This window comes from Balaenoptera acutorostrata, chromosome 8 (assembly GCF_949987535.1).
Source record: "Balaenoptera acutorostrata chromosome 8, mBalAcu1.1, whole genome shotgun sequence".
Classification (NCBI taxonomy): Eukaryota; Metazoa; Chordata; class Mammalia; order Artiodactyla; family Balaenopteridae; genus Balaenoptera; species Balaenoptera acutorostrata.
The window spans coordinates 940,647-952,842 of NC_080071.1; the positions used below are offsets into that span (position 1 = coordinate 940,647).

The following is a 12,196-nucleotide window of genomic DNA, read 5'->3' on the forward strand; positions in this document are numbered from 1 at the left end:
ATTCAAAGGAAAGGGAGACATTGACATCGCTTCCTGAGAGCTTTTGCTTGGCCTTTTGCTCATCCTCTCTTGTCTGCTTCAAACCATGATGTTGGGTGCTATCAGGCGCATCCACTTCCTTTCTTGCTAATTAACTCTCAGATTTCTGGAATGATTGTCCTACTTTGATACAAAACTGCTGCCCTCATGCTGGCTTCAAAATACGGGTGTGAGAAGGGACTTCCCTGGCAGTCCTAGTGGACCTCCCTAGTGGTTAAGAATCCACACTTCCAATTCGGGGGGCATGGATTTGATCCCTGGTCGGGGAACTGTGATGCCACGTGCCATGCAGTGCAGCCAAAAAATTAAAACAACAATACAGATGTGAGAAGACTATATTGGCTGCTTCATCCCAAGTGTAGATGCTGTGTGCCCTTGAGTTTCCTATGACACCTGCTAAACCATGTCTGTTCTGTGTAACCAACTCTGCTATAGGTTTGGTCATAATTTGAGGCACTTTACATCATAGGGAGGGGAAAAATCCCTTTAAAACTGAATACCGAATATGACCATTCCAATGTTCAAGGCAAAAGAAACACACACACGTCCACTTAGAAGGAGAAACTCTTAACAGGTGTCTCCCAGATCCTGGTGGCATTTCCCTTCATCAGGATCCTCCCTTGTTTCTCTCTCTCTCTCTTCAAAGACATATAAATATTTCTCAATTTCTGTACAGTGCCAATCAGTTTTCTCTTTAAAAAACCTGAGCTCAATTCTAAGAATTTGTTTTGCCCATAGAACCCACCCTTCTTAGCCTTCACCTGAACATCTACAGGGCATGATAATCAATGGAACTATTTTTCCCAAACTGTGAATTATTTGATCTGGAATTACACCATAAAGTAGAATACCTCTATGTGTGAGTGTTCACTGTGTGGTGTGTGTGTGTGTGTGTGTGTGTGCGTGTGTGTGTGCATGCCCTGTGAAGGGAGAGGCATTGATCCATGCTCTCTCTCAATGTGGCATAAAGTCAACCCTTTAATTTTTCCTATTGTCTTCAATCTTTATTTCTGGTCTCCTAAGATAACACTTGGACAAAACACACACACACACACACACACACACACACACACACATTCATGTACAGATCCTAGGGTAAACAATAATTATCAGAGTAAGTACAGTGTAATTGGAATTAATTGACAGTGGCGGAAGAGACTTTTTCTTTTTCCTAAAGGCACAGTTATTTATCTGGATTGTCCCCACCCAAATGAAGATAGCTTGCATTAATATATTATTATACAGAACTGTTTTAATTACACTTTTTTTTTCTTCTTAAGCTTCTTTTTCCATACTCCTCACTGGGCCTTAACTATGTTAAAAAGGGGCCAATTATACCATTCCTCTCTGTCAAATAGTAGCAACTCTCCTTTGACTTTATAAGCGTGTCCTGGCAGGAAACAGGTGGCCCCACTCATATGGGGTAACTGGGGAAAATTTAATGAAGGAACTGTTTACAAAGGAGTGGACAGGGTTAATGTAAACTGACAGTACCTGGCTAGGGAAAGGTGGGAGCCTGAAAGTTGATACAGGTAGGAGCAGTTAGAAGAACTCAGAGAAAGTAGCTGCGGGAGAGCACCACTCCATAGGAACTGTGGCTTTGTGAGTAGATTCAGAGGATGAAATCTGGAGGAATACATACCCTGATCTCTCTCTCTCTCTCTCTCTTCCTCTCTCTTTCTCTCTCTTTCTCTTTCTCCTTCTCCCTCCTTTATCAACTTTTTTCCTTCCACTGTGTGCCCCAAATCACTTAGGGCCAAAGCCAACCAGAAGCCAATGCACAAGGTGGCCACTAATACATACCTTCTATAGTCAGACCTCTTGGTACAAAGCAGGTTAAAGCAGAGCCAAAAAAATGGAATAGATGAAAAAGACCCCATGCATCTCCTTAACTCAGTTCAGGATCATGAAATGTACAAGCGTGTTGGTCTCCCCTTCTCATAATCTCTTAAAGTGGTAGAAATGAATTTAAAAAGCCCCAGTTCCTTGTCAAAAACAAAAGGAGAGGACCACCAGTGGGTGAGAGATCTAAACTCATTTATGAAAGATTCAGTGGACAAAGACGGAAGAGCAGAGAAACTGGCGATGCAGCACAGGAAGCCAGGACCTCACTTAGCAGGAAGTGGGTGGCAATAGACGAGGAAGCTCATCTACCCAGGAAGACTCTTTAGAACCCTGGTGGCTGATCTGATGGAAGATGGGAATGAGGAGTGGGATGGAAAAAAATACAGGTTATTTAAAGCCTTTAAATAACTGGGAGAGGCATAAAAATAGCGATACAATTATAAAAAAATTGAAAGATGGTGCAGAGTAAATACGCATCACTTATAGCAGAAGATCAATAGATGATGTCTAAAGTTAATAAAATGAGAAGCGATGGCATGAACATATTATTTATAGATTTGGAGGTAACCACAGAATAACTAAATACAGAAAGACTTCAGAGTGTTCTGGGAGGAGGAAGACAGGGAATGGGTTATAGGTCAGTTGCTTCTCACTATAGTAAGTCTTTTTGTGCAACAATTTTTTAGAAACCATGTGACTATATAATATTAATAAAAGCTCCTTTTTTGTCCTTTTGTTTTGCTCCGCTTAGTGTACTGGCTTTCTAGAAATTTTCTTCTTTATATGGTTATGTCCATTATCTGTCTTTTTTTTTTTTTTTTTTTGGTATAAGTCTCCTAGGTTCCTTTTTTTTTTAAATTTATTTTTATTTATTTTTGGCTGCGTTGGGTCTTTGTTGCTGCACGCGGGCTTTCTCTGGTTGCGGCGAGCAGGGGCGTTCTCTGGTTGCGGCGAGCAGGGGCTACTCTTCGTTGCGGTGCGCAGGCTTCTCATTGCGGTGGCTTCTCTTGTGGAGCACAGGCTCTAGGCACACGGGCTTTAGCAGTTGTGGCTCGCGGGCTTAGTTGCTGCTTGGTATGTGGGATCTTCCCAGACCAGGGATCGAACCTGTGTCCCCTAGGCAGATTCTTAACCACTGTGCCACCAGGGATGTCCCCATTATCTGTCTTAAACCTAAAAATTTATTCAGTTTTCTCCTATGCTTCCCCTTCTCTCCATTCTTTATAACCCTCTCTGTGCTTCTCCCCCAGCCCCTAGAAGCACTGGCCCATAAGCCCTACACACACACACACACACAGACACACACACACACACACACACACACACAGACAGACACACACACAGACAGACAGACAGACACACACACACACACACACACACACACACACACACACACACACACATCTTCCTCCTGAATGCAATTATGTGTCTTTCTCTGTAAAGTCCATGCACCCTTATAGCTTAGTGCCTTTTCTCAAACTGTTCCCTTGACCTGAAATGGCTTCAGGCTTTAAAATTTTTTTTTTCTTTTTTTAATTGAAATATGGTTGTGTTTATTTCTGCTGTACAGCAAAGTGATTCGGTTGTACATATATATACATTTTTTTTAATATATTCTTTTCCATTATGGTTTATCACAGAATATTGAATATAGTTCCCTATGCTATACAGTAGGGCCTTGTTTATCCATTCTATATATAAGAGCTTACATCTGTCAATCCCAAACTCCCAATCCTTCCCTCCCCCCAGTCCCCCCTTAGTAACCACAAATCTGTTCTCTATGTCTGTGAGTTTGTTTCTGTTTCATAGATAGGTTCATTTGTGTCATATTTTATATTCCACATAAAGTGATATCATATGGTATTTGTCTTTCTCTTCCTGAAAAATAAATTTTTTTCTACTTAGCCCTCAAGTGCCAGAATAAAATCTGCCTTCTCCAAGGAGCTGCCTTAGATTTCCAGAGTTAAAAATGAGTACATTTTCTTCTGTACTCTCCTGACACTGTACCACTGGGTGAAGCTTTTTACTCTACAACGTCTCACAACTAGTTGCGTATCTATCTGCCCCCCTCTTCTTTCTGTTTAATTGTAAGTTCAAGAATTTGTATCTGCGTATCAAGTGCAATATCTTACACATGGTAATTGAAATAGCTGCTAAACAGCATCATTGATTTTGGTAGTTGCTGTTGACCAGAAGGCATCTAAAGATTATGAAATGAATGCCCTCACATGTTAAAGTGAACGTCAGCTGTCTTTTTATCAAGGCGCCTCTTACCACTTCTGCAGCTCAGCAGAATCAGCAGCAAGGCATATGTCTATGTTTCGTTCTGTCATAATTTTAGTGCCTCTTCTCTAAATTCCAGTTATACACATATTATCTCAGGTTATGAGGAATAAGAAATCAAATAAACTAATACCTATAAATAAATATGCTACTAATGTATTAATTTTAATAAGAGTATTTGCAGAGTAAAAAGTAGCCTAAAGAAGGAAGTGCCCCCCCCGAGGGAGTGAATCACTAATAGTAAAATATTAGCCCCCTGAACTGTTGTTCTGTGGTTAAAGAGCATTTCTGGAGTTTCTCAGATTATGCCATAGAACTTTTATGCCAAGCGTAATATAGATTCTGATTAATTTAAAATATATTAAGACAGCGGGAAAGAGTCTTCGCATATTAGAACATATAGATTTGAAATTACAATTATTAAGTGTGATGTGTCTTCCTCATAGAAGTAAGATTGTGTATTAATCCCTGGTCTTTGCTTGTTATTCTCATTTCCTAAGTAGTCTTTCCACAGGTTCTTATTTCTTCTCTCTTTTTTTTTTTTCTTTTTTCAGTTGCTCCCTAACCCTGGACTTTTTTCTGCATCCACATTAAAGGGCACTATAATTTTATTTTTCCTTTACTTCAGGAAATGCCACAATAAAACAGTCTCGATACAGGATTATCATCCGAGAAGCAGCCAACGGAGGCCAAGAATGCCCAGATACCTTATTTGAAGAGCGAGAGTGTGAAGCTGTGTCATTGTGCCCCACATATCGGTAATTAATTACCTTTTAAAATAATCATTAGACCTTAGAATAAGTCATGACCTATTTCCTTTCGTATAATATATGATTATTGTATGAAATACTTGTAGTGAGAAATACAAAGAGGTAGTAGCATTGTTTATCTTCAAATATCTCACTGTTTTCCCCTGTTATCTGGAATATATTTTGAAAGAGTAAAGAATATGAATGTCTAATTAACAGGGAAAAAAAGAAACAACCATGTTTTGACATGTTTTGATTGTAACTGAGCTGCTGGAGCTCCGCCACCCAGGCAATCAATTTTCAGGATCAGGATCCAGAGAGATTCAGGAGGAGGTCCTTACTTGGAAACACACGCACACTCACAACTTACCTCATTCTATTGTTCTCATCCTAAAGCCTTTAATCAAGAACTAAGAACAGGGCTTCCCTGGTGGTGCAGTGGTTGAGAGTCTGCCTGCCAATGCGGGGGACACGGGTTCGAGCCCTGGTCTGGGAAGATCCCACATGCCGTGGAGCGACTAGGCCCGTGAGCCACAATTACTGAGCCTGCGCGTCGGGAGCCTGCGCGTCGGGAGCCTGCGCGTCGGGAGCCTGCGCGTCGGGAGCCTGCGCGTCGGGAGCCTGCGCGTCGGGAGCCTGCGCGTCGGGAGCCTGCGCGTCGGGAGCCTGTGCTCCGCAACAAGAGAGGCCGCGACAGTGAGAGGCCCGCGCACCGCGATGAAGAGTGGCCCCCGCTTGCCGCAACTAGAGAAAGCCCTCGCACAGAAACGAAGACCCAACACAGCCATAAATAAATAAATAAGTTTTTAAAAAGTCGGGGTGATAAGAACCAGACTTACTTTAAAAAAAAAGAACTAAGAACAAATGTGTACTTCTATAATAATTGTGTATTTTAGTTCAAAAATGGTTCTGGTTCGCAATTTTTGTCATATACACATTTTAAGAAATCTTAGAAAAAAGTTTAACCTATGGAGAAATTTTTGTTTTTAGAAAAAGAAAATGAGTACCTTTTAAACTCTATATGTTACCTATATGTGCCCCTTTGGCAAGTTGGTGATTATTATTTATAAAAACAATACCTGAGGTTTGTGTGTTTAGTCATAAACTTCCATTCTTTTAACATTGGATTGAAACGCGGCTTTAAAGTACTCCTGGATTAAATTCAATCACTGTTGAGTTTTACTTATTTGTGAAAACAAGACCATGGTCTTAAAAATTGTGCTGTTATCACACTTAAAAATGCCTTTAGCAAAAATGTCTAGTGTTTCTCCTGATTATTCGAGAAACTGTGTCTTAAAGCTATGGGATTCAAGGGCTAATTTACTCAGAAAAATAGGTTTTGTTTTTGTTTTGGCCATGCGGCTTGCAGGATCCCAGTTCTGGACCAGGGATTGAACCCGGGCCCTCAGCAGTGAGACCGCAGAGTCCTAACCACTGGACCACCAGGGAATTCCCCTTGTTTTGTTTTTTAAGAAGACCTCCCGCTCATTAAAGTTTAGGATGTCATTGAAGAAGTCCAAATTATGATCAACTGCATCATCCTTTCCTCCCATTGTTTCCATCCGATGACCAGTTTGGGGAGGATGTGAATAAACACTGGAACAAGCCCAGACTACCAGTTTTTGCTCATCCTCCACAGGGCCATTGTGGGAACACTGTCAATATCCCTCCTTTTGTGCCATGTATAAATATGGAGGCTTCTGAGCTCAGCAAGAAGAGCTCTCAGGGAAGGTAGCCAATTGAAAAAATTAGCCAAATCAAATATTTTTAGACATTTTATGAACCCAGTGCTATTATAATTAGAGAAAATCCTGGAAACTGGATTTAGTGGGCTCTCTTTCCTATTGTCCACTCTCTTTACTCTCGTGTTGCACTTCAATTTAGTCACTCATGTTTGAACTAGTTTCCATCAGTGACCTCCTGCCGTTTTCCCCAGAAATCAGTTCCACTGTACATGGATGGGATGATTGTATCATGTCTCCTGATGCGTCGTTTAACGTGTGTCCAAGTTACCAGCATGAGTCTATGCCCTTTAGTCAAACATCCTTGAATTTTGAGCAATATGTTTCCAATTTAGATTTTGCTTTCCCCTCATTGGTTTGTTAGGGAGGCAAGTTAATGTGGACCTTTATCATTTTCTTCTGCTTCTTCTTTTTTTAATTCCATTAAGGTGAGACATTCTCACGTTTACCAAATTAAAACAGAATCAAAATGCCTATAGAAATTTTTCTGTAAGTTTGAGCATTTCCCACCATGTTGTTAGTAAGTGTTGGAGAGGGGAAATTTCCCCCTCTACGCTTCTTGAGTTCTTGTGGCTGGCCTAATAATACAGTTGACGTGAGACAGATTAGCAGGAGAAAATGAAACAAATTTTAATTCATATGCATGGAGGTCCCATAGAAATGGTACCGTAGAAGTGGCCAAAGCGGGCAGCTTTTATACTTTTTAGACAGGGCAACAATAAATCTGTGAAGAATTGACAGGACGAAGAAACGTAGGTTTTGGGTGCTCAATCCGTGAAAGAGTTTGGGCTTGGGGTAGTAAGTTTAAATAGTAACAAGGTTTGTTTATATAGCCCCGAATCCCCTATCTCTGGTGATAAGGGTGTCCTTCCACCTCCAGATGTAGGGAGGGCACCTTTCACAGGAGCGATTTATTTCCTGCTTTCAGGGAGACAGAAGGGAGGGTCAGAGTGTCCTTCTTACATTAACCATTTTTAAAGTAACTTTAATTCAAACTAATCAATATGCAACTGAGGCACATTTTGGAGCGGCCGACAGTATAAGCAAAAGGGAAGACAGCACGGGCGATGTGCCCCCGCATAGCGTTGGCAGTGGGGTGTCCCCAGGCGTCTGTGGCTGAGCATGGAGGGCTGTAGGACTGCCAGCTGGCCTGCCCTGGCGAGTGCGATCGCCGACATGTCACTCAACATCTCTGAGCCCAGGCTTATCCTTCTGAAACTAAGAGTCTAGCAAGAGAGTCCTGGACATGTCTTCCCTTTACTTAGCGTGCTAAGCTAGATTGAATTCCTTGGTCTCACTTTAGAAAGTCTTCTGTGAACTTGAGGGATCTGAGTGAATGACATGTCCTAGTTGAAAAGCTAAATTAAACCCCCTGCCATTTCAGTTGCTGTGTTTTGGAACTATGCTTAATGCGTCTATGCATCTACAAAGTAAATTTCTACTACTTAAAAGTAATAGGTGATTTCTTTAAATGTGACAGGTTTTTCTATTTACCTGTTTCCTGATTTCTGCCTAGCTCTTCAGTTATTCTCATTATGGAGGCCACTTGAATGAGTTCAATGATACGTATTTTTTACTTTTACATTTTAATGTACTTTGCTTGATTCTGAAAGATGGTCTGTTATCTAGCCCTTAACACCACCACTGCCTCACTTACCTCCAATTGTTCAAGACACCTGAGACTCACTTAGTCTAGATGGGGGAAGAGGTGGTGGTGAGTGCAGAGATTAAAGCCGGGCTATGTTAAGTGATCTCCGCACGCTATATGAATCTAGGTTCACATGACTAAGAGAATCCTTTGAAGTGACTTTTCCTGAGCAAAGAAATTCTGCTCCATGTTCTGATATACATTATTTTTTCTTTCGCTGAGACTTCTTTTTTATTGTGGTAAAATCACATAACATTACATCTTAAACTTTTTTTTTTTGCTAAATTCACTTTTTTTTTTATTGAAGTATAGTTGATTTACAGTGTTTTGCCGATCCATAATGGAAAAGAATATTTTAAAAAAAGAATGTCTATATGTGTAAAACTGAGTAACTATGCTGTACAGCAGAGATTGCCATCTTAAACATTTTTAACTATACAGTGCAGTAGCATTAATTGCATGCACATTGATGTGCAACAGATCTCTGAATTGTTTCATCTTGCAAAACTGTTAACAGTTTTACTTCATGTTTCTGTTTCATTTTTTGACGTAGCATCTCTTATCAGAGGTATTGACCCATGTGAAAAAGGGTAAAAAATATACCCAGTGAAAGAGGAGAATCTGTGGTTACATTTAGAGTTTGGGTTTTCTGGAATATTCTGAAGACACAGGTTTAAGGGCTTAAATCATAGTCTGTCCTGTGGGTCATAAAAGTAGAGTTTTGTTCACCTTAAAAGAAACACACACTGGAAAGCCAGAAGGATTCCTTAGATACTGTTTCCTCTGTGGAGAAGAAATATTGGTAATTCCTCAGAGACAGATCCATTCCTCTTCCCTGAGAGGAACTATCACATAAGATAAGTCCCCATGGCCCCCCACCTCCCTTTTACTCTATAACTATTGAGACATTTGAGCTACGCCAAAGTCCTAGGAAACACCTTGTGAAAAATTTGAAGCAGAAGATCATGTGTGAAAGCTTGCACCCAAAATTTTCAGGTGTTCAAACCTTGATTCTCTAATGCTCCAATGGGACATAGGGATTTTCTCTCTTTTATTTTCTTTTACTGTTTTTCTTTAAACAATGTTTAGTTCGTAAAGAGCTAAGCTTTCTAGATTTGTTCTATGCTTCTAATGCTTTTTATGGCCACTTTGTGTGCAAAATGTCCACATTTTAAAAAGTGGAATTATTGCATTAACCATGGATCTGGGGCAGAGGACTGTTGCCATCCCTAGTGTGTGCCAGAGCTCCCTTTTATGACATTGGTTTCAAATCCATTTTTATTGCATTACTACCTTTATGTTTTTGGATTTCAAATTCACCTATTTCAAATATTTCTTTTGTATGTTTGTCATGGTGAAATTTCTAGTCTGCTATTCTCTGTCATCACAGGTGGAGGCCACAGAAATGGAGCCCCTGTATCTTAGTGCCAGAGTCTGTCAGGCAGGGAATAATGGGCACCAGTGAAACCTGCGGAAAGGGGGTGCAAACAAGAGGTAAGGGAATTTTAAAACAGTTTTTCTATTCAAATGTAATTCAAAATTATGTTGCTCTTATAAACTCTTGCCTATTTTTATATTTGAATAAGTTGTGATCTTATTGGACTGGATTATTTATATTTATTATTGTTTGAGTTTAAGTTTGGCATCAGTTAATGCTGATATTTTAACCATAACTAGCCAGTGCACCTAAGGACTAATGCAATGTAAGCAAATATCTGTTCTCAGCCATTAGCATACTCCAGTGCCGATGGTCCAAATGCATGTTGGATATTAGTCAAGGAATGAAGGATGTGTCAAGATTGGACCCAGTAGTACATATTGTACTTTTTTAGGTGCTCATTAAATATTTGTTGAATGAATTAACTAATCATAATAATCATGACTTAAACCTGGTTGTTATATACATACTTAGAGTATGTTTTATATGTAATATACATAGAAAGGAACCATTAAAATTTCTGGAAGATGTTGTGAATAGGCTTCTGGATCTGAGTAAAAGTGCCTTTTATCATCAATGTCTAGAAGGTGTGGCATTTTGAAATCTCTGAAAAAACACTCAGAAACTTGTCAGATTGCTCACTGTTTTGTTTCATTCATAAGCTAGATGCCAATGATATGAGGTTTGATAAAAAGTGCTTTATTCTTTTTTTTTTCATTTTATTTATTCTTTTTTTTTCATTAGTAAAAGTTTATTGTGCACACACCAAAAAGACAGTTTGCAACCACGGAGCACTCAGACCAAAGTGCGGAATGAGAAGAAGTGCTTTATTCTTAAAAAATCTGACCACTCTGTTACTAAAGGGATGTATGTAGCAAAATCAGACCTTGTAGGACCAACTGCATATTGCTGGTCTCATAATTCAACTAAAAGGCATATTGAGAATTGTTTTTCTTCCTGTTGGATAGGTTATTGTATTAATCAGGATCAGTCATCCCAGGCAGCACAGTAACTCCCTTCTTTGTTGATTCACAGGCATAAGAAGCCCAATGTGGGTGGGTGGCAGTTTTAACTTCTAGTTCAGTGGAATCATTGCTGTTTTTAGTGGAAGCATTCCTCCCTTTGGAAATAAGGGCTTATAGGGTAGCAGACCATAAGATTGCAGAGGAAAAGAAAGCAAAAATTTTACTAGTGGATCACTATGGGTAATAATAGCGTGTGCCATTCTCATTCCCACCCTTGACTCCTGGGCCTGTGAATCCTGGCTATGGGAGGGAAAACACCATATATTGGATGCTTCTGGAAAACTTTTTCCCAACCCTGCTAGGTATTGCCACCTAATTGGTACTATAAATGAGTCTTCAAAAGACCTTTTCACCATTTTATCAAGCCAGCTGCTTCAGGATGGTGGGGAACATGGTAAGACCAGGAATTCAACGAGCATGGGCCCATTGCCACACGTCACTTGCTGTGAAGTGAGTTCCTTTATCAGAAGCAGTGTTGTGTGGAATACCATGACTATGGACAAGGCATTATGTAAGTCCATGGATGGTAGGAAATTTTGCTAGAAGCATCGTGTGCAGGAAAGGCAAATCCTTATCCTATTTGAGTAAGTACCTATTCTGGTAAGAACAGAACACGACACCTTCATGATGGAAGTAGCCCAATGTAATCAACCTGCCGCCGTGTAGCTGGCTGATCGCCACGAGGAATGGCGCCACACTGGGGACTCAGCATTGGCCCCTGCTGCTGGCCGATTGGGCACCCAGATGTGGTTGTAGCCAGGTCTCCCTTGGTAAATGGAAGTCCACGATGCTGAGCCCATGCATAACCTTCCTTCTACCACCATGGCGACTTTGTGCATGAGCTCATCGGACAGTGGCAGGGGTAGCTGAGGACAGAGACTGACTGGTATCCACAGAATGGGTCATCCTATCCACTTGATTATTAAAATCCTCCTCAATTCAGGTCACATTTTAAGGAGCATTCACATGGGACCCAAATATGTTTACATTTTTGGCCATTCAGAAAAGTCTTTCCACGTACCACCTCCCTAAATTTCCTTGTCACCAGTTTTCCAATCATGTTCCTTCTAAGTCCCTGACCATCCAGCAAAATCATTGGCCGCAGCCTGTGGATCTGTACATAATCCCACATCTGGCCATTTCTCCTTCTAAGCAAAGTGAACAACCAGGTTTACTGCTTGAAGTTCTATTCACGGGGAAGGCTTCCCTTCCCCTCTGTGTTTCAGGGATATCTCAGAAAAGGGCTCTAGTGTTGCAGCTGTCCATTTAGGGGTTGTGCCCACATATCATGCAGAACCATCTGTACACCAGGCCCAAGTCTTCTTTTCCTCTGTCAACTGATTGTGGGAAACTCCCTAAGAGGACATATGTGCAGGCTGGGAGAGAGAAGGTAGTTTAGCAGGAGTGGGGACCATGGGCAGTTGGGC

At 40.7% G+C, this 12,196-nt stretch overlaps 1 protein-coding gene across 1 annotated transcript in view; it reads left to right on the plus strand.

Annotated features, from left to right (window-relative positions):
* The window catches only part of THSD7B (thrombospondin type 1 domain containing 7B), a 1,122,472-nt gene that overhangs the window by 743,272 nt on the left and 367,004 nt on the right, over positions 1-12,196 (plus strand). The window contains exons 13-14 of the mRNA XM_057551976.1: positions 4,796-4,925; positions 9,697-9,800. Of these exons, the coding sequence (XP_057407959.1) occupies positions 4,796-4,925; positions 9,697-9,800 (234 nt within the window). The remainder of the gene's footprint in view (positions 1-4,795; positions 4,926-9,696; positions 9,801-12,196) is intronic.